General features: G+C 42.2%; 2 protein-coding genes across 2 annotated transcripts; one reads left to right on the top strand and one right to left on the bottom strand.

Annotated features, from left to right (window-relative positions):
• Positions 1 to 1,328: 1,328 nt before the first annotated feature.
• SOD2 (superoxide dismutase 2) lies at positions 1,329 to 14,801 on the bottom strand. Its single transcript, XM_081045094.1, has 5 exons — positions 14,589 to 14,801; positions 14,011 to 14,213; positions 10,596 to 10,712; positions 6,106 to 6,285; positions 1,329 to 4,153 (listed from the first exon to the last, which is right to left on the bottom strand). The coding sequence occupies exons 1-5, from the start codon at positions 14,609 to 14,611 to the stop codon at positions 4,008 to 4,010; spliced, it is 669 nt and encodes a 222-aa protein (XP_080901220.1). The 5' UTR covers positions 14,612 to 14,801; the 3' UTR covers positions 1,329 to 4,007.
• On the top strand, positions 14,244 to 19,923 carry LOC308496211 (uncharacterized protein). Its single transcript, XM_081045093.1, has 2 exons — positions 14,244 to 15,050; positions 16,917 to 19,923. Exons 1-2 carry the CDS (start codon positions 14,366 to 14,368, stop codon positions 16,970 to 16,972), a joined length of 741 nt encoding a protein of 246 aa, XP_080901219.1. The 5' UTR covers positions 14,244 to 14,365; the 3' UTR covers positions 16,973 to 19,923.
• Positions 19,924 to 22,861: the final 2,938 nt, after the last annotated feature.

The following is a 22,861-nucleotide window of genomic DNA, read 5'->3' as shown; positions in this document are numbered from 1 at the left end:
AGGGTGTAAAAGGTCAATGCATTAAGAAGTACAAATTGGTAGTTACAAAATAGTTATGGGATGTAAAGTACAGCATAGAGAATATAGTCAATAATATGGTAATAACTATGTATAGTGCCAGGTGGGTACTAGACTAGTCAAGGGGATTACTTCTTAAATTATCATTATTTTTTATTGGGGAAGGGGAACAGGACTTTATTGGGGAACAGTGTGTACTTCCAGGATTTTTTTCCAAGTCAAATTGTTGTTCTTTCAATCGTAGTTGTGGAGGGTGCTGTTCAGCTCCAGGTCCAGTTGCCATTGTTAGTTGCAGGGGGCACAGCCCACCATCCTTTGTGGGAGTCAAGGAGTTGAACTGCCAACCTTGTGGTTGAAAACCCACTGGCCTATGTGGGAATCGAACTGGCAGCCTTCAGCGTCATAGCCTTCAGTGTACACAGCCTTCAGTGTAATAAAGTTTAATTATTACACAATGGTTCAAGCAACAAATTTAGGAGCTCCAACCACCTGAGCCATCGGGCCAGCCCACTTCTTATAGAAATATCTAACCACTATGCTGTATACCCAAAACTAATATAATATTGAATGTCTAAATAGTGTAAAAAATAATAAAAAATAAAATATTGGGCCGGCCCGGTGGCTCAGGCAGTTAGTTCCGTGCTCCTAACTCCAAAGGCTGCCGGTTCAATTCCCACATGGGCCAGTGGGCTCTCAACCACAAGGTTGCCAGTTCGATTCCTCAAATCACGCAAGGGATGGTGGGCTGCGCCCCCTGCAACTAAGATTGAACATGGCACCTTAAGCTGAGCTCCCGGATGGCTCAGTTGGTTGGAGCACGTCCTCTCAACCACAAGGTTGCAGGTTCGACTCCCGCAAGGGATGGTGGGCTGTGCCCTCTGCAACTAGCAACAGCAACTGGACCTGGAGCTGAGCTGCGCCCTCCACAACTAAGACTGAAAGGACAACAACTTGAAGCTGAACGGCACCCTCCACAACTAAGATTGAAAGGACAACTGGACTTGGAATAAATATCCTGGAAGTACATACTGTTCCCCCAATAAAGCCCTGTTCCCCTTCCCCAATAAAATCTTCAAAAATAAATAAATAAAAATAAAAATAAATAAATAAATAAATAAATAAATAAATAAAATATTATGCTATTACATTTTCAGGTGACTTACTACAGATATGACTGGAGATAGAGTTCCTATCTGGGATTTAAGACCAAAATTTCAACTACCTATCATTTAGTATTCCCTTCCCACAGTAAAAATGATAAAGCATGTAGGATTAATGTTTTGACACACATGCATAACACAGACTTCTTTTGATAGTTGAAAGATTTTTATTAACAATCAAAAAAATTCACACAATAGGAAAATAAATGTTTCTTTAATGAATAATCAAGTGAAAACTATCCAGGACCTTATTGGATTTTTATTATGTACTATGCATATCTTAGAAGACAGGACATTAGCTTGCTGGATCATTAGAGTATGGCTAAAGATGAGTGACAGTGATATATAAAAGTTATGTAATAGGTTTCCCAAACAGTAGTACCCCTGAAATTTAGGAAATACAATTTGTTCATACCTAGTTTTAGATATGACTCACAACACACATCAATCTTAATTTTATGATTTTGATGTTACTTTTTTAAAGGTACCCAACAGAAATTCAAATCTCATTTTAAGATCCTGAATTTGAGGTGTAATAAAGTTGTAATTTCTCAACATTAAAGTTTAATTATTACACAATGGTTCAAGCAACAGATACTATTTCACAGACCGTGTTTGTTTTGTGTCCTGTTCCCCTGCAGCGCAAATCGTGCTAAGGTTTGTGAAGCACATCTAGACTGCGCATCAGCAGGCACTGCTGATTCAGTCACAAATAGCCTTCCTGGATGAACACCACTTGTTCTTTTCAAAAGAAATGGCTATTCCACCTTTTCTGTTTCTTTTCTACTATGAAACACAGGGCTAAACAGAATCTTGGTCTCATTTTCCACTGGATGATTAAAATCTGTAAATTATCTTAGACTCTTAAAATCTATCTGACAGAGAGGAAAAAGCAAAACGTTAGTGAGGACAGTGTGCTTTCCCTCATTCCCTCGACATAAAGCCAAAGCAAAAATGGAGCCCCATAGAAATTTCAACATTGAATTTTTTTTGCAATCTTAATGCATAAGAATCAAAAAGTTTTATATAAATCAGTGGTCTATGCACATCTCAGTTCCATACAAACCAAGATCTAGCAGACTACTTGTATTCAAAAGCCCATCTTTCAAAAGGTCCTACTTTTCTAGAAGGTCAGTTTCAAGAGTTCAATGCCTTATGTATAAATATATAAGCATATATATTATATAGGTAAGCAGTAATCACATGACTCCCATTTGGCCTCCATGAAAGTCATTTTACTATGGTATATAATCAGTCTCTCAAGTATTTTCAATCCATAAGCAAACAGACACACACACACAGTTATCATCAGTCTCATCAATACTCCTGACAATTCAGAAGGCCTCAATGCTTTTCTAACTGAATTCTAAAAGTGCTTTGAATTTAATTATTTTTTAAACTTCAGTCTTCAATATTGAAATTGCTAAGTTACTCCATTTTTCCATTAAAAAGCAGGAAAATAAAATGGGGAAAAGATAAAAAATAAACTTGGGAAAACATCCTGTTACTAAATAGGTTTAAGCATAAACCTATTTAGAAAAAAACATTCCAGTCGAAAGTAAAACCTATGTGGGTTGCTCATTACAGCATTGTTTATAATAAACAATTAGAAACAAATGTAATATTCAGTAATAGAACTATAAAATAAATTAGGAAATGTCCAATTGATAAAACATTATACAACCATTAAAGGTGATGAGAAAGATGCTGAAACGGGATGAACACTGAGCCAAGTGCACCAAGACCCCGTGCTACATGGGAAGAGCTCCATTTACAGCAGAACAGGAACATAATCTGACATGCTGTGTCGCTGTATTACGGGTATGGTTTTCCTTTATTGAAAAAACTCAGCAATATGAAGCTCCAATAAGTGATTGTACATTTTCTAAAAAAAAAAAAAAAGCATCAAATGGATAGAATAACTCTAAAACAAGTGTTTGACAATGAATGTTACTGGGGGAGGTGCAGCTGACTACGTCTAGGAGCCGCTTTGCTTCTCGTCACTGGGAAGGCAGAGCCTGACCAGGCCGGTGCTCTTGAGAGGGCGGCTCAGAACAGGCATGAAAGAAGGGGGCCAGTACCTGGCCAGTGACAGGTGGCCTCATCGCTGTCACTGATTTCGTCAACTAGGCCCAAATCGACCCATTTTGAATACTTATGCAATACACATTTCTGTGTTTGAGGACAAAATTCCATGTGATGGTTTCTGTATTTCTTCCTACAAAAAAATTCAGATGCACAACTATTTCCTTCTCATAATAAAGCAAGTCTCAACTAGCAATCAAGTTATGTTTTTTTAAATGACAAATGGTGTTAACTTTGTGCAACATGTGACCATAAATAATTAAAGACCACTGGGTGATGTCCTAAACAGAGGATTACTTACAAAAAAATAAATTTTTAGTAGAAAACTGACTATCTCTTGGGGAATAAATTTAATATTTTATTGTTACACAACTGGGGCAAAAGACTAGATTTTCAATAAATGCAGTAAAAGAGGATTAGAAAGCCTTTGCTAGAGGCCCCAACAGAATAGGGATACAATATTTTTGATGGCTTTATGATGACATGCATAACCTCCTAGGTATTTTAGCTCTCTGAAGAAAATGTTCAATCAAAACACACACAAAACATACAAAGCATTTAACACTTTCAAACGGTTGCTCAATAACAAAGAAATGATTCACGACACTACATTATGTGTATCAAATATTTGAATAAGCTACATTCAGAACTACAATAGAGCAGCTTACGGGTATATTGCGGCTCTCTGCACTACTACAAAAGTAGTCATAAAGAGCTTTATGTGCTCCGTGCAAAGCTCATGTTTTACTTTTTGCAAGCCATGTATCTTTCAGTTACATTCTCCCAGTTGACTACATTCCAAATAGCTTTTAGATAATCAGGTCTGACATTTTTATACTGCAGGTAATAAGCATGCTCCCACACATCAATTCCCAGCAGTGGAATAAGACCTATTGGAAAGAAGAGAAAAAAGCAAAAACTATAAATTTCAATCTGAAACACTGCATCTTCTCAATTTAATCTTTACCCTATGCATACAAAATTATCTTTACAGGATTCTCATCCATTTTCCAGTTTCTCATATAAATAGGAGATGAGCATAAGAATAAATATTCCTATAAAAAAGATTTCAAACTTCACTCTTTGGAAGAACAGTTGATAAACAGTAAAAATAATTAAAATAGACTTGGGAAAATCAATGAACTACAATATTTTAATAGCTGTTCTTAAAATATTAACAGATTTATCCAAGAGCCCATTCTCAGCCGTCCTCATTGGGGGTCTCAGGAAGGGTGTGTTGTTTGTGGGGGTGACTGAGGACCTTCCACAGGGGGTTATGAGAAACCTGTCCTGCTGCTCCGCAAGGCTAATGTTAGTCTTGGAGAATACAAAGCATTTCTGAGACACTAATAGAAAGAACAGGTTAATCAGGAAAACTGAATAGGACTAAAGAAAAAGATATACTGGTTTCAGAAGCTAAATAGTGTAAATGAAGAATTAGTTATATTTATAAAACATTTAGAAAAAACTCTCAAACTAAATAAATGAGAGTTCTCTAGAAAATAATTCTCAACCAGTATGTCGATCAGTTGTGAGGTATGTCACCAATAATTTATTATACATTATTAAGGCAGTGAAATTTGCAAATCATTTTTCCCATAAATAAATTGCTGTGACTCTCACTTATTTTCATACCAATGGGCTTTCTTCAAGTGGGAGAGATGGAGATGTTGCCAGGATTCACCTGGAAATCAGAGCCTTTCCAGTTAGGTAACTTCACAGGTATACCTGACTCTACAGCAGGCAGTGCTCACAAATCTTTTGTTGCTTTTACAAATTCTGTGGTATCTCACTTTCCTAAAAGAGCCATTTAGATTCTGGCAAAGTCTGAGTATATCAGTAAGTGAGTCACAGAACCAAGTCTTCTGACTTGTGTAGCAGTAGAAAAGGTGGCTGAGAACCACTTCTGTTCGATGTTAAGGTGTCACTTTGGCTTCTTCACGTTGAAGATCACAGTTCCAGCTAACTGCTAGATAACTTATGACTCTTTTTCCTAATCAGCTTCTAATTCAATCTGGCTCAACATAAAAAGGGATTAGGTGAGCCCAGCCTAATGCTTCTAAGCCAAATATTTTCATAGACTAAAAACCCCCAGAAAGGCAGAATTCTGGAAACCCGAGCTCTCTCGTCCAGTTAGACTACAAGTGTTCAACAGAGGGAGTCAGACTCACTTCATACATCTTTTCCTTCCTCTTGTTTATCTAATTTTAGGGAGTTTTTTTAGTGCATATAATTATTAGGTTGGTGCAAAAGTAATTGCGGTTTAAAAGGTTAAAAATAATTGCAAAAACCACACTTACCTTTGCATCAACCTAATATATAAGCTGATACGAACTCTGACAAATGAAGCAGAGTTTAAGACATTTTTTTGTCAATGTAACTGTAAAATTACATGTGCTTATTTTTTACAAGATTTAAGATTTCAAAATACCAAGGACTTTTAAAGTACTGTTGCTCACATGAGACTCTGGGCAGACATCTGTTAAGATATCTGTTAAGGTTTGCTCAAATGAGTACATGCACATGATAGATTTAAACATTGCTGGTTTTGCTTATTTCCAGTTAAGTGCTTTAGAGCAGGGGTGTCCAAACTTTTTTCAACGTTTTTTACCAAGGGCCATATGCGGTAAAATGCACAAACAGCCAGGCCACTCACTCGAGGTGGAGTACGTAATGCCTCACCTGGTTTATTTAAGAAAACGAAATATATTTTGGAATTTGCTTCGGGCCAATTCACAATGGATTGCGGGCCGCAGTTGGCGCGCGGGCCGCAGTTTGGACACCCCTGCTCTAGAGTGAACCATCTCTCCCAAATGAACGTGTAACAGTTTTGCAGTCTCACCTGTTGTGCCCTGAAGGGGATCCTGGTTAGGACAAGCAGCAATCTGTAAGCGTCCCTGCTCCTTATTGAAACCAAGCCAGCCCCAACCTGAGCCTTGAACACCAGCAGATACAGTGGTCAGCTTCTCCTTCAATTTGGCGAAGGAGCCAAAGTCACGTTTGATGGCTTCCAGCAATTCTCCTATTAAAGAAAAAAAAAAAAATCCAAAGAACACCCATAAATGAATAGATGGCAACAATTACAGTAAAATACTGTAGTACATATATTAAAATATTCTTGTCATATGGCCCAAGATACAACAAGACAACATCATACAGAGGATATAACAAAACCCAGTGAGCCTACATAGCACTGTGTTGCTCTGCCCTGACACGAGTGGCACAGGTCTCACAATTTGAATTCACATGTCTGTTACTAAAGCATGTTAGGGGGGTTTCTTCACTCACTGTGCTATTGCCATCAGGAAAGAAAGAATATTTTCCATTAGCTTTCTTTTCGTCCCCTCAGTGAAAATTTTACATTTACTCCTACCCTTCCTGCTCTGTCTCAGCTGGGGAATAAAATGCTATGGCTGTTATCTGGTTCTTCTCCAAGGCAGCCTAGATCTTTCCCCTCTTAAGTATATCATTTTAAAAAGAGAGATTTTCTTCTCTGAACTAAGAGTACACTTTAAGAGCCATAACCCTTTTTTATTCTGTAGTAATACAGAATATAATTTTAGATTGAGCACATCAATTAAATCAACTGGACCAAAAATATCACTTCTCTCATTCTATTGGTTTAAAAGTAATCATATTATAAGCACAAACGATGGAATAAAGTGGTACAGATAACACAAGACGGCAGAGAATAGCAACACCTGTTGGTTGAATAGGGGAGTATCTGACACTCTGGTAACTCACAAAACCTCAAGTATTACGTCGGGGCAGCCGGATGGCTCAGTTGGTTAGAGCACAACTCTTGACAACAAGGTTGCCGGTTCAACTCCCACATGGGATGGTGGGCTGCGCCCCCTGCAACTAAGATTGAAAACAGCGACCAGACTTAGAGCTGAGCTGCGCATTCCACAACTAGATTGAAGGACGACTTGGAGTTGATGGGCCCTGCAGAAACACACTGTTCTCCAATATTCCCCAATAAAATAAAATTAAAAAAAAGTATAGGTCGTGGTCTGAAAACATAACTCACAAATAATAAATTGCCCAACTTCCCATATTACCTACCCCCATTCATCTTTACTTCGTAATGAAATTGCTTATTTCAAGTGCGTAAGATGCCTTCTAGGAAACAGGGCAGGGAGAGAGTGGGCTGTCCTCAGCTCCCACATCCCCGCAGGCAGTGGGCATGTGAGCCCTACTCCCAACCCTGGGCTGCTTCCTGGGGGCTCTCCAAACCCCTCTCTAGGACCAATTCCCCCATCACGCTGGGAGTGTGGATTCCAGCAAAGAAGCTGGAAAAAGTGAGACTCTCCACAGACCCCCTATGGGGGATCCCAACTTGAGGCCAAGGACTGGGTGTGTTGGATGCTCGTGACACACCAGGCCAGGCCCCTTTGCTGAGAAGAATCCTTGGACTATTTCCCAAGAAACCCCCACATAACACCCCTTCACAAGCCACCCCTCCCGAGAGGCAGGGGGCCCTTGCCCCCTCCCCCGTGTACTCCCCACCTGTGTTCCGTTTGACCAGCACAGAAATATTAAACGTCCTCTATACACCGGAAAAAAAAAAAAAAAAAGATGCCTTCTAGAACACAATTTAAAAAAACAAAAAGCCCATAAACTTAAGGTACACTCCAGAAGCCCAGAAATAAAGGAAGGGAGCTGTATCTGTGCCCCATACCTTCCTTGCGGTGAGGAGGATAATTAGTCATCTGGGCCTCCACAGTCTTCACAGGAAATACAGTACATGAGGAGAGCAGGCCAGACCATCAGCTCCATACCCCTCTCATCACCTGCAGTTGTCCCGGAAAACCTGATTTTCTGGGACAACTGACTTCTTAGCAGTTAGGAACAGTAGTAAAATAATAGCAAAAGGTACTACTGTATGCACTACATATAATTACTTATTTAATTCTCAAAAGAGCCTATTATTGGAAAGACATTCTGTGTTCATGGATTGGAAGAATCAACATAGTTAAAATGGCTGTATTTCCCAAAGCAGATTTAATGTAATCCCCATCAAAATCCCAATGGCATTTTTTAAAGAAATAGAACAAAAAAGTCATCAAATTTGTTTGGAACCACAAAAGACCCCAAAGAGCCAAAGCAATCCTGAGAAAAAAGAACAATGCTGGAGGTATTACACTCCCTGACTTTAGCTTGTATTACAGGGCAACAATAATCAAAACAGCATGGTATTGGCAGAGAAACAGACACAGACCAATGGAATTGAACTGAGAACCCAGAAACAAAACCACATAAATATAGACATAATTTTTGACAAAGAAGCAAAAAACATACAATGGAGAAAAGGCAGCCTCCTCAATAAATGGTGCTAGGAGAATTGGAAAGCCACGTGCAAAAGAATGAAACTGGACTGCTATCTGTCACCATGTACCAAAATTAATTCAAAATAGATCAAAGACTTAAGCATAAGACCTGAAACAATAAAATGCATAGAAGAAAACATAGATATTAAACTTATGGACCTTGGGTTCAAAGAGCATTTTATGAATTTGTGTCCAAAGGCAAGGGAAGTAAAAGCTAAAATAAATGAATGGCACTACATCAAACTTAAAAAATTTGCACAGCAAAAGAAACCATTAACAAAATAAAGAGGCAACCAACCAAATGGGAGAAGATTTTTGCAAACAGTGCCTCCAATAAGGGGCTAATATCCAAAATATACAAGGAACTCATGAAACCCAACAACAACAAAAAAAACAACCCAATTGAAAAATGGGCAGACGACCTGAAGAGACATTTCTCCAAAGAGGACATACAAATGGCAAATAGACATATGAAAAAATGCTCAACGTCACTAATCATCAGAGAAATGCAAATAAAAACCACAATGAGATATCACCTCACCCCAGTCAGAATGGCTATCATCAACAAGACAAATAGTAACAAGTGTTGGAGAGGCTGTGGAGAAAAAGGAACCCTCATACACCGTTGCTGGGAATACAGACTGGTGCAGCCGCTATGGAAGGCAGTGTGGAGGTTCCTCAAAAAATTACAGGGCCGGCCTGGTGGCACAGGCGGTTAGAGCTCCATGCTCCTAACTCCGAAGGCTGCCGGTTCGATTCCCACATGGGCCAGTGGGCTCTCAACCACAAGGTTGCCAGTTCAATTCCTCAAGTCATGCAAGGGATGGTGGGCTGTGCCCCCTGCAACTAGCAACAGCAACTGGATCTGGAGCTGAGCTGCGCCCTCCACAACTAAGACTGAAAGGACAACAACTTGACTTGGAATAAAAATCCTGGAAGTACACGCTGTTCCCCCAATAAAGTCCTGTTCCCCTTCCCCAATAAAATCTAAAAAAAAAAAAATTACGAATAGAATTACCATATGACCCAGCAATCCCTCTCCTGGGTATCTACCCAAAAAATTTGAAAACATTTATCCATAAAGACAAGTGTACTCCAATGTTCACTGCAGCTTTATTTACAGTGGCCAAGACATGGAAACAACCAAACTGTCCTTCGATAGATGAATGGATAAAGAAGTTGTGGTATATATACACAATGGAATACTATTCGGCGGTAAGAAAAGCTGAAATAGGACCATTTGTGACAACGTGGATGGATCTTGAGATTATAATGCTAAGCGAAATAAGTCAGACAGAAAAAGTAGACAACCATATGATTTCACTGATATGTGGTATATGAACCAAAAACATAAGAACAAAACAAGCAAATGAGAAACAAAAACTCATAGACACAGACAATAGTTTAGTGGTTACCAGAGGGTACGGGGGGTAGGAGGTGGTAGATGAGGGTAAAGGGGATCAAATATATGGTGATGGAAGGAGAACTGACCCTGGGTGGTGAACACACAATGGGATTTATACAGGATGTAATACAGAATTGTATACCTGAAATTTATGTAAATTTACTAACAATTGTCACCCCCAAATCTTTAAAAAAATAAAGAAAAGGAAAAAAAAAAACAGAGCTTATTATTATCCCTGTATCAGAGAGATGAAAAAATTAAACTACAGAATGGTTAAGTATCTCACAAGTCCTAGAACTAGTAAGTGAAGTTTATCTTTTTTAAAGTGTTTCTCAGTCTTTCCCTAATGTAGAAAAGTATGTGATATTGACACTGTATATGATATTGTGTTTGTGTATAAAATCTGATGACACAACTCCCTGAATGCGTTCTCTATTCTTACATATGTCCCTCTGACAGTTACAACTTGGTTGTACTGCTTGCCATGAAAAATAGGCCATTATGATACCTCAGAGAGAATTAAAGTAACATAAGGAAATGAACAGTCCTTTTTAGCATGCACAAAATGCAGCTAAGCCTGCACCAATATATACCAACCTTTGGGTTCTCCACCGCCATTAGGGCTCAGGTTTGTCCAGAAAATGCTATGATTGAGATGGCCTCCACCATTGAACTTTAGTGCAGGCTGAAGAGCTATCTGAGTTGTAACATCACCTGAAATGTTAAAATGCAAATACATTTTTTAAAATTCTTACTTTTGTAACCATTCTATACACTATTTTATTCTTTGTAAAATGTCAGGTAACTGAATCAGCTTATCTATAACATCCCTATAGGTCCTAGAATTCCACATTTTCAAGATTCTACAAAAGAAAAAAGAAAAACCCTCCCAAAATTATTTGCCCCAGTGATTTTTCAGATCAATTAATAACATGTTCAACAACTAGTGAGAGGCTCAGCAGGCGTGGCAAAGCTAGTAGAAAATTCACTGCGGAGCTTCCAAGAACTCAGTTTTCTTGAACAGAAAAAATTCCAGCAAATGAAAGAATGAAGAAAAAAGATAGAAAATGGTGGAATGCTAAAATGTACGATTCCAAATATGGGCTATATGGAAAACTTCCAACTCTCATTTTCCAGACAGACAACTACTCACCGGGAGATATTGCGATGCTGCATTAACAAGAAATACAACATATTCGAAACTGAACTCCTGATTTTCAACCCCAAACTTACTCCTCCTGTGACCTTCCCTGTCTCATAAGTGCCAGCTGTCTTCTCAGGACATTTTTGAGAATTTGGTCATTTTTGACTCCTTTCCTCTCACACCCCCCGTCTAACCCACCCTCATATCCACCAGCAAAGCACTCTTCCTTTAAAACACATCCAGAATCCAATCCCTCCTTCCTACCTCCTGTGCAGACCAGCAGCATCTCCCAGCTGCATTCCTGCCACTGTCTGGCACTGGTCTCCTGCTTCTATACCCACCCCCTACAGTCTATTCTCAACACAGTGGCCAGAGGGCTCCTCTAGACCCCAAACTGATCATGGCACTCTTTTCGTCAAACCCCTCCAATGACTGCATTTCTCAGAGTGAACCCCAGGTCCTTACAATCGGCTACAGAAATGGATGTCGTGACCCTCTGCATCTCCCGCTGGCCCAGCTCCAGCCACACTGGCCTCCTTGCACTTACATGACAAGTACAGCAGGCTCCCAGCTTAGGGCTTCCACTGCTGCCTGTGTGGGAACTCTTCCCAGAAACAGCCTTATGCTTCGTTCCACCTCTCCTTCAAGTCTCTACTAAAATGTCAACCTCATCAGTGAAGCCTTCTCTAACCACGGGGTAAAATGGGTAATTCCCCTACTTTGTCTTTCTTACAACTCCTGGCATACTACATATTTATGTGTTCATCCATCTCCCTGCTAGAATGAAAGGTCCGGTGAGGACAAGGATTTTCGTGCACTGCTATGTCCTGGGGCCCAATATACTGCCTTGTACGTAGCAGATACTCAATGAAGGTTTGTTCACTGAGTACATAATTGAATATATTAAACGTAGTTTCTAAGGTAAAGAATTCTCTGACATCTATAATACTTCAAAACAAAGAATGCCATGTTTGAAGACATTTTTTTCAACCTTGCTAAAAAAAAAAAAACAGACAAAATAAAATATTTTTTCTATGCCTTCCAGAAGCTACAGATGAACTGAACTGCTGGAAAAAATGGGAATTCCCTTGTTCAATAAATATTGAGCGTTTATTATTCACAAGATACCAAACAGCAAAGTGAAGGACACAAAGAACCACCGAGTGCTTTGCTCAGAGCTTACATAATAAAAAAAGCTCTCTACTTCTGTTCTTAGGACACACAGCAAGAACATACGTAGGAAATATTGCTTTCTGAAACAAGGCCAAACCTCCAGTCGGTTAGCAATTCAGAAAGGAGAGGACCACGTAATACCTGAATACATATTTGAGAGTTTTTTTAAGTGCCAACTTTTTGTTGTTGTTATGTTTACAAAATAATTTTCTTACAGATCAGTATCTCCCTCATTAATTTTTCTTGGAGAGTAACCCTAAAAGTAAATGTAGATTTATTAAATTATGTTTTAATAAATGAGTAACTAAATTTTTCTAATTGAATAAAAACATGCTGATGGAGAAATAGTTTAATAATCTTAATTTCTTAAAGTTTATTCATTTTTAAATTTTAATAGAAACGGGGGATTTAATATCTGCCTTTAAGAACACTTTTCTGAAGTTCAACATTTCCTTTGGTTTCACTTCAGTGTTTTTTTCTGTTAAACGCAGTAAGTGTTAAATATTTTGTTTGAAAAGTATTTATGTTACTTACACATGATGAAATTGATGATGTTATTTTACTTATACTCCTTTCTTGCCAAATTTTCAAACAGGAAAATGTAACTCTTTAATAATTCTTAAAATATAACTTTTTAAATACAAGAAAGCTCCACAGGTACTTATTAATTTACGGGCAATGTGGTAGAATATAATGCAAAGCTTTTTTTTCTGGTGGCTTTTGTTAAACAAGTAAAGCTTCGACTGCACAAGAAAAGGACTGAAAGCTGTTTTGAAAATATTGAAGAGACAGGTTCATAGGTTTTCAGATACTGTCATGCAGGAAACACTTTCACAACTGGGGATATTCCCCAACCTCACTATTACCACATCCTTCCAGAATTTGTTATTTCCTAAATCACGAAAACTTTTCCCGTATTCAGAATCTTTTGCCATAGTTGAGGTTTCTCACTGTCACAGTAAATTTTCCAGAATGTGGCAACTTTCTCCTCTTTTTCTTTAGCCATTTACCTCATACACAATCAGGCTGAAATACTTACATTTTTCCACTAGATGTCCCCAGTCAACAACCTGTCACTGCGTAAAATTACTCAACAAATATAGTACTGAAATTCAATAAAAATGGGTATATGTAAGAAAAAAACACATTTTTAACTGTGTAGCCAATGAAGCCATACATCCAGTCTGGAAACACGACTGTCGATTATTTCCTCTGCAAATCACTGGTTAACTAGTAGATTGAAAAGTGTAAGTTTTTTGTACAGAAACATTAAAACACAGTATTCCCATACACACCCCCAGACACAAAACGCAGTAAAATCCACACACTTACTGGTTTTGTCAACTGAGCTCTTAAAAAAAAAAATAGCAACTCCACGTTATATTTTAATTGAATTCTAAATATTAGTAAATAAACACCAGCCTGTTTCAGTTTCCCACAAAGTGGATGTTTTCCTGGTGAACTTCGGCCTGGAACACGAGGAGTGGTTCTACGGAACAGAAGAGCATTTCTTGTTCTTTTTCTCTTTCCTATTCTTTCTCCAAACCACAGAATAAGCATCCATTGTCAGGACACCGGTGGCCTGAGAAGCCGGCAGGTTAGCGCCTACAACGGCCTTGCGGAGCGTTTCTGTGCGGAGCCCCGCCGGCCCGCAGGCGCCCCCCCGCGTCCCGGCGCCGCGCAGCCCGCACCTACCCTTCGCCAGCGCCTCCCCGTACTTCTCCTCGGTGGCGTTCAGGTTGTTCACGTAGGCCGCGTGGTGCTTGCTGTGGTGCAGCTGCATGATCTGGGCACTGATGTGAGGCTCCAGGGCGCCGTAGTCGTACGGCAAGTCGGGGAGGCTGTGCTTCTGCCGGGCGCCCAGGGTCCCCGCAGCTGGCACCAGCCTCCGGCTCGTCCTGGAAGGAGCGCAAACACAGACCCCCGCTCACGCCGCGGGTTCGCTGCCACGCGAGCGGCCGTGTGCGCCGACGGAGCTGCAGGAGGAGCAGCGCGTCTGGGCCTCTCTGCCGTTCGCTCGCTCCGCGGCCGCGTTTGAAGCGTTAAACTAATGCCTCTGTCCTGCCCCTGGGCAGCGCCTGGACGCGCTCCACTGACACCTGTCCTCGGGCAGGGCCGCCCGCCGCCTCCCCGCCACACCAAGGCCCCGACAGTGCCCTCGACCTCGCCGGGTCCCCCGGGAGCGGCTGAGCGGGGGGGGGGAGAGAGGGAATCGTGGAGGACCCCGCCGCCCGACTGCTGCCTGCGCCCGCCGCGCGGCCCGGGCGACTCACCTGCACGCCGCCCGGCACAACATGGTGACGCCACCCGCAGGCCTCTCACAACCCCAGACGCCGCGCAGCGCCGACCGCCCGGAATAAAGCCGCGACCCGGGTGCAGTGCAAGGACACCGCCGCCCGCCGCAGGCTCCGCCCCCTGCTCGCCGCTCCCAACCAGGGGGGTGCGCGGCCCTGGCGTCTGTCCCACCCGCGCCCGAGCCGCCCCCTCGGCCCAGAGAACGCGAGAAACGAGATTAAAGAGACCTTTTCCACTGGGAGGAGGGAACTGCGGTGCCCCCCCTGTCGCGCTTCCTGGTTTCACACCCGAGGGAAGGCCTCCACCCCCCCGGTGCGAGATGGTACGGTCCGCAGCTACGTCCGCGTCGGCGCCGCCCCACCCGGCCTTGGGGAGGAGACGGGGTCGCCGGGTCCGCGAAAGGGTACCCGCCCCTTCCTGGTGGCGGTGCTCGGCTGCAGGTGGGTGGGGTAAACTCCCCGGAGAAAAGGCTCCTGTTTTCCAGGACGGCCCTGGCGCGCGCCACCGCGTCGCTAAGGCGCGTCCTGGGTTCTGGGAAGCTGTAGGGCCAGTGCCCCTCAAGTACTGCCCCGGGTGACCTTCCGTTCGGAGAGAACTGGCCTTGGGACCTCCTCCTGGCCTGACAATAGTGTTACTGAACACCAAGGGTGGGCCACGGATTGCGTGGCAGGGTTTGCATACATTTACCTTTATTTCACCCGGAGGGTAGGTATGGTCGACTCCAGGTGACAGGCGATGAGTTCGCTGAGATTAAGCGGGTTGCCTTGGTCACTCAGTTAATAAGTCAGGATTAGAACCCAAAGGTCGCCCTTTCTTGAACACTAAGACCTACCAGTCCAGCCCTGAGTATGTAGTAGGTTGGTGCAAAAGTAATTGCGGTTTAAAAGGTTAAAAATAGTTGCAAAAAAAAACGCGATTACTTTCGCACCAACCTAATAGAAGTGACTTCCAGGAACCCACCGATGGGAGAATATAAAAGTACAGCAGAGGGTTCTTTCCTAGAGTGTCTTATGGTCCAATAAATTGTAAATATCCAACCCTTTCTCAACAATTTAAAAAAAAAAAAAATCCTGAGTTGTGTGAATCTTCCCTATATATAGAAGTTAGGAAAGCTTTTGTTATTGGCCTGAGTTGGGCCCTTATCGAATAGATTACTATAAAAGGAAGCAGACGGTAGGTGCTTAATACTTTCAGTTACTTTCTTCCACCAGCGTCACGACTCCCATCCCCCACTGCTACCCTCCCACCCACCCCCCACGAGGATGACTAGGCTTTGGATTCGGGGACCAGCTGGGGGACTCACCCAGCACGACTTCCCAGCAAAAGGGCTGGGGCTTGCTGGCAGTCAGGAGAATGTAACCAAGGGCGCGTTGGGGTGAAGGAGGAAATTCAAGTTGGGAACAAATTATGGATGTCCTTAAAACAAACATATGATTGATAACAGGAAATTGAGAAGCCTTTTAGCTGAAGTGAAGCACGTCAAAAGCAGTTTTTCAGGCAAGGTAGTCTGGCATTGATACCATAAGGGGCAGGCTAGTTAGGAAGCTGTTGCATGAATCCTAGCATCAGGTACCAAGAGCCAGTTTTAGAGTGCTACCGGTGGGACTTGGAAGAAACGAGGATTTTAAGGAATAAAACAACAGAATTCAGTGACAGATCCATCGCTAATAAAAGGGCTTGACCTAGTAAGTACAAAATATCACAGGAGACAAAATATAAGGAGACAGCCCAGTCAGGCTACATTGATGTACTTCTTGTTTGTACAGAGGATGATACTTTGAGACCTAAATGGACCCCCAGCACATGCCCTTTTGAACAAGCGACAAAGATTAGGGAGTAGGGAATTGACAGTAACAGTCAAGTAGAATTGTCTCTAACATTATATCTGTCCTCAGCTACATCCTTCCAGGAAACAAGCCCGACTGTGAGAGTATCTGAAACCAAGAGTTTGGTGGGTACAGGAGGTAATGAGAAGAAAGTCCTATCTTCTCTGTCTACCACACCCAATAAACCGGCCTCTTTTTAAGTGGCCACTGTAAGCAGTACTCATTCAATTGGCCCAAGAAGTTAAATAGATTACAGTTAACTAGGGTCTGTCCCAAATTCCTCCAGCCAGCTCAGGATGTCGTCTGCCCTATCAGGACTCCATGACTGTGGATTTCCCTTGAATAAACTTCTGAAAGTTACTTCACAGCCATTTTCAGACTCACCACAGAGTAGGCCAACATACTGGTGGGAGGAGGCAAAATGTGGATTGAGGTGAAATCATTTTGAGCCAGTTATTAATTGTGTTTATTATATTCTAGTATCAGAGATCCAGCCCCAGTGTCTCAAACATAGAAGAGTGTATTCCCTCACGTAAAAGAGATCTGGAGTGGGCAGTCCAAAGCTGGGATGACAGTGCCATGAAGTCATCAAGGACCAAGGTTCGTCTGTCTTCAGAGTTGCCTCATGATCCATGATAGCTTCTACGAGTATAGTACCTGCCATCTCACCTCCGATCCATGATCAGGGAAGGACAGAAGGTTGGGCCCCAGCTGTTTCCCTTTTAAGGATCCTTTGTGGTAGAGTCGCCCAACAAATGCCATTAAGAATTTAGGTACAAGGCTACACCTGGCTGCAGAGGAGGTTGGGAAATGTACTCATTCAGCTGTGCACATTTCTAATCTAAAAAAAAAAGTGGAATTCTGTAACTAAAGGAAAAATGAGTAATGGGTTGGAAAATAGGAGTCTCGGCCATGCCTCCTTCTACAAGATATTATTTCCACATACTTGGATATGAACTCTGACCATTACTGGAATGACCTTAGCTACATTCTCTCATTTTTCCTCTCTATTTTCATTTTCCATCTTTGCATCACAAATCTTAGCCAGGCAGGAATCTCAATGAGAATTGCTATACCAACTTTCCCTTTGAATAACTTGGATTGTTAATAAGACCAAGAGTAATACTTAAATTGCTAAAATAAAATCAGTGATTCAGGCTGAAATAGAAAGTGATAATAAAGATACGTATCATTAACAAGGGTTTCAAAGTGAGCCTTTTTCCACACATCCTCAGGCTAATTTCAATTAGAACACATTAACTCCTGGAAAGGAAAAGGGGAGCTTGGCTCAGAACCAAAGTGTTTTATTGAACAAGACTTGTGGTGCTTGTATTTATGGATACAACTTTATTGATTAGACCCTCAACATGTGCTAGGTCCCAGGTCAAATACTCTACATTGTATCTTAATTCACACTTATTATTATTGGCTTATTATTATTATTCCTCTTTTGCACAAAGATAGTAAGTGACTTGACCTTACTATTATTGTAAGGTCATTATTATGAAATGGCTTATTATTCCTCTTTTGCACAAAGATAGTAAGTGACTTGACCACGGTCACACATAGAACTAGTAGGTAGTAGAGGTGGGCTTTGAATGCATTGCTCTCTGTTACCCTGACATAACTCTGTGCCTTTAAACTGCTCTCCCACGTTCCTTGAACACAATAAAATTGAGCTCAACCCAATCTTTTTGTGTATAGCCCAAATTTTGAAACTTTTTCCTCCTATGCTGCTTCCCAATGCATCCTATCTTCTCAACTCCTGACTGATCTCTGGCCTCATCTCTTGCATATGACCCCAGTCATAACTCTTGGACTGAAGCTTGAGACTGCTCCTCGGTTCTCACCTTGGGTTGTTCGCCTCTTTAATCACATTTGCTTCTCAGCCTCAGTGAAGGACTGACTCTTCCCACCCTTGTCTATGGAGAGAATCAGACTTGCAGGCCATGAACCTGGGAAACCAGAACAGAATAGAGGAAGGGTAAGGAGAAAGGTTGTCCCATATTTAGATTCCATCAGACCCCTCCATAAAGACCGCAACGTCTGCCCCAAAAAACCCACCATCATTACTACTCCAGGTATATTAGTCAGGGTTCTCCAGAGAAATGGAGCCAATCAGATGTGTATATAAAGACAAAGAGAGATGGATTATAAGGAATCAGCTGACATGATTATAGAGGCTGGCAAGTCCAAAATCTGCACTGTGAACCCACAGACTGGAGATCTCAGAGAGCCAACGGTGCAGTTCCAATGCAAAGGCAATCTGATGATGAATTCCCTGTTGCTCAGGGGAGGTTGGTTTTTGTTCTATGCAGGCCTTCAGATTGGATGAGGGCCACCCACACTATGGAGGGCAATCTGCTTTACCAAGATTCATTGATTTAAATGTTAATCTCATCCAAAGACAACCTCCCAAGTTGACACATAAAATTGACCATCATACCAGGTAAAAAATAACATGGTTAATACATTCTCCATAAGGGTGGGGATATCTGTCAGTCATCATACCAAAAATTCCAATTAGTTTCCCAGGATTCATCACAGAGTGAGATTGAATTCATGGGTACAGTCCTAAGAATAACTCTCAAGAGCTACCCAAGATGAATTGATCCAGTGGCCATGAGAGCAGTGACCATGCATAAGTATCTCAGCCTGGCTCAGATCCTTGGCTGGCTCAGCCAGCCATGCCAGGGGCTGCACCCCACATCATGAGATCCACTCTGACGAAACAGTAGGTCTGCAGGAGGCGTAGGCTCATATACCATGGAGCTTCATGCCAGAATTCGGTCCACTGGGAACAGTATGGACATTGGGTCCCATCTCAGGCATGTCCCAGAACACAGCCCATCCTGGCCCACATTACCCTACTCTGGTGCTGGCTTATATCTGTACTGGGCCTGGGTGGGAAACTGGATAAAATCATCTAACACAAGCTTGTACATGTTTTTGCCCTAAGAGTATCAGCTATATGTTGGCACAAGGTACTCTGATTAATTATGAAAGAAGACTGATTCCTCTTGTATTGTGTTTGAAGAGTGTCCTATCGGTGATGTTCAAACTAGAAGCTCTCTTAATCTCAGCATTGACCCTGAACATTCCAGTCCCCCTTGAGCAGACATCTTAGTTTTGTCCCAGACCAGTTTAGAACTAAATCTGGTTGTTATGGGCTGAATTGTTTCCCCCAAAATTCATATATTGAAATCCTAATCCCCAATACTTCAGAAAGTGACTCTATTTGGGAGATAGAGCCTTGACAATGTAATTAAGTTAAAATAAGATCACAAGGGTAGGTCCCAAACCAGTGTGACTGGTGTCCTTAAAAGAAGATAAGAACATAGACATACACACAGGTGAGAGGACACAGCAGGAAGACGCCACCTGCAAGCCAAGGAGACGGGCCTCAGGAGAAACCAACCCTCCCAACATCGTGAGCTCAGACTTCTAGCCTCCAGAATGGTGAGAAAATAAATTTGTTTTTTAAGCCACCCAGTCTATGGTATTTTGTCATGGCAACCCTAGCAAACTAATACAGCAGTTCAGTGATTTCTATAATCCAATCTGGTTGTCAAAATGTCCTGGGACCTCCTCCACTGCACGGCCCCCCACAGCCAGCTCCTTCCAAGGGCTTGCTGGTACTCACCTGCAGGGAGGGGACGAGGGGTCTGCATTCAGGAGAGATGGCCCTTCTCAGCTGGCTCCTGTTTTAGTGTCATCTGGCCCCAGGTAGTAGTGACACCAGCCTCAGCCACAGTCAGGGACTAAGAGAGAAGAGCTGTGTTCTATCTTGATCTGTCTCAACTTATTTTTAATGGCGCCCACGTGTGGAAGTTTTTGTACAGGTGACATGTCTGGTTCAGCTTCACCCCAACTGGTTCTCTGTCATGTAGACCCCCTGCACCTGTCCAGGTGTGCCCATGCCTCTGTTCGCTGCGCCTGCCCCTTTGCCAGGTTCCTTTGGTCAGTTGTGCAGCCACTGGGGCACCCTTGTTCATGCTTCCTCACCGTAACCCCTAAGACCAGCTGTGCCTCTACCTTCAGAAATGTCCTGACGAAAAGGGGATACCAGTGTCCAAGTTCACCCATAATGTTCAGGGTGTAGAGGTCCTGTGACTCCCTTTCTCCAAGGGCATGAGAGGGGAGCAAAATGGGAAAGGATCGAGCTGAACATTCTGGTAAAGCCTCAGACAGCTCTTATTTCTCCCCCATCTCCCCTTCCATATTTCCTGAAGGGAAAGCACAGCCTATCCAGAACATGAGCCTCTCCACCTTTGAGCCAGACTTTGGGGAATCCATAATCTTGCCTTTAGTAGCAGGGATTCCACTAGCTGAACTGGGAGGGTGAATGAGAAAGGATTTCAGCCTTCATGTTCTACTGCTATTCATCGAATAGTGCGGTACTGACTGTGCGGTACTAACTGTCCTCCGGGTGCTAAGACTGTTCTGAATTGGGTGTAGAACCAGCCATCACCCCCATCCTCAGGAGCTCTGTCACAGTCCCGGGCAGCCTGCTGCCCTGGAAGGATAGTGGTGTCTGCAAGTGCTGGCGGGAAGGCCTGAGGCCACCCAAAGACTGGAGTCTGGGCTCAAAGTCCGAAACCCAGAGAGCAGGGTTTTTCAACCTCAGCACTGTTGACATTTTGGACCAGTTAATTCTCTGTTGCAGGGGCTGTCCTGTGTATTGTAGCATATTTACCCACCTCCCTGGCCACTACCCACTAGATGCCAGTAGCACTCACCCACTTCCAGTTTTGACAACCAAAACTGTCTCAAATATTACCAAATGTCCCCTGGGACCCAAATCACAACCCCTCCTCCTGGTCCCCCCATCTGAGAACCACTGTTCTAGAGGTAAAACTATTACAAAAATGAGTAGGATCAGGGACCAAGAAGGGAACAGCAGAAGATGAGAAATGTCTGGCTCCACCCTAAGGTGCCAGATGGGTGATGCATGAGGCACAGTTCGCTCACTGCAGGTGACAATACTCCAGCTCTCCATGTTCAAGTCTACTCAGCCTCAACACGATCCTGGTCTGAAGTTTGCTCTGATGAGCTTATGACTCATAGGAAGACAAATAACCTCTAAGGAAAAATAAGAAGTTCTTAGAACCTGTTACAAAGAAAAAACAGTTGGTGAAAACCAATAAATGAGAACAAAGTTAGGCTGAATGATGACAACAATCTGGAAAAGAATTGTGTACCTGCAAAAAAATGAAAAGATATGTACTCCATCACCCACAAATTTCTGAATCAAAAGGGTAAATGCAGTTGTGAACAATTATGAATATCATTCGTCAGGCATTGTTTGAACAGCTCTGTGCAAAATATTGGGGTATTGGGCAAAGGGGGGGAAACAGGATAGTGAACCAGATATTCAATTGGAGGAGGGAAGATTAACAACACACACACAAAATAATAATAATAACAGCTATTATTTATTGAATACCTATATGCCAGAATCTTTACTAATTGGTTTTGTTTAATCCTCATGAATAGTTTGCCAAGTTTTACAAATAAATCAAGATTCAGAAAGATTAAGTAATTTCCCCCAAGTCACTGAGCTAGAAACAAACACAGGATTTAAACCTAAGTCAACTTGATCTCAAGGGCCATGCTTTTCCACCCTACCATGCTGTTCCAGGTGGAATAAATATATTGGGTTGGTGCAAAAGTAATTGCGGTTTAAAAGGTTACAAATAATTGCAAAAACCGCAATTACTTTTGCATCAACCTATAGTAGAAGCTTTTTTAAAAAATTTTATGGGGAAATATTGGGGAACAGTGTGTTTTTCTAGGGCCCCTCAGCTCCAAGTCGTTTTCCCTCAATCTAGTTGTGGAGGGCGCAGCCCACTGGCCCATGTGGGAATCGAACCAGCAACCCTGTTGTTCAGAGCTCATGCTCTAACCAACTGAGCCAGCCAGCCACCCCTGAAGCTTTTTAATACATAGTCCACTTCAACAACTTTCCAGATTAACAGACATCCTGTAGGTCCTCTGTGGGACGTACTGAGATGCCCATAGCCCTCCAATGATCAGGGCCTGGTCACTCACTACTGCCCCCAACAGTTGAGTTGGATGCTTACCAAGAGTCAGAGGTACGTGTCTCCCAAACAGATTTATGCCTAGTTTTACTTGTTACTGAAATTGTGTCATCTAAGTAAGAAATGAGTTTGAAAAAAGTTATTTTAACAAATACTAAATGGAATGCTTTGTAAAGTCTCCATAAAGGCGAGCCACTAAAAATAATCATGTTCAATTAGATGTGGGCAAAAGAAATATATAAAATCGGAAAAATAATTAAACAATTAGAGGATCAGCTTGCTTTGCTGGTGTCTTTAAGGTCCCACTTCACTTCAGAGAATTGAAAATGGAAATCACAGATAATGCATTATGAGTGTGATGATGGTAGATCCAGACATTTTCTG

This window comes from Rhinolophus hipposideros, assembly GCF_964194185.1.
Source record: "Rhinolophus hipposideros genome assembly, chromosome: 3".
Lineage (NCBI taxonomy): Eukaryota > Metazoa > Chordata > Mammalia > Chiroptera > Rhinolophidae > Rhinolophus > Rhinolophus hipposideros.
The sequence above is the reverse complement of the archived record's forward strand: the minus strand, read 5'-3'. Positions and strand labels throughout refer to the sequence as shown.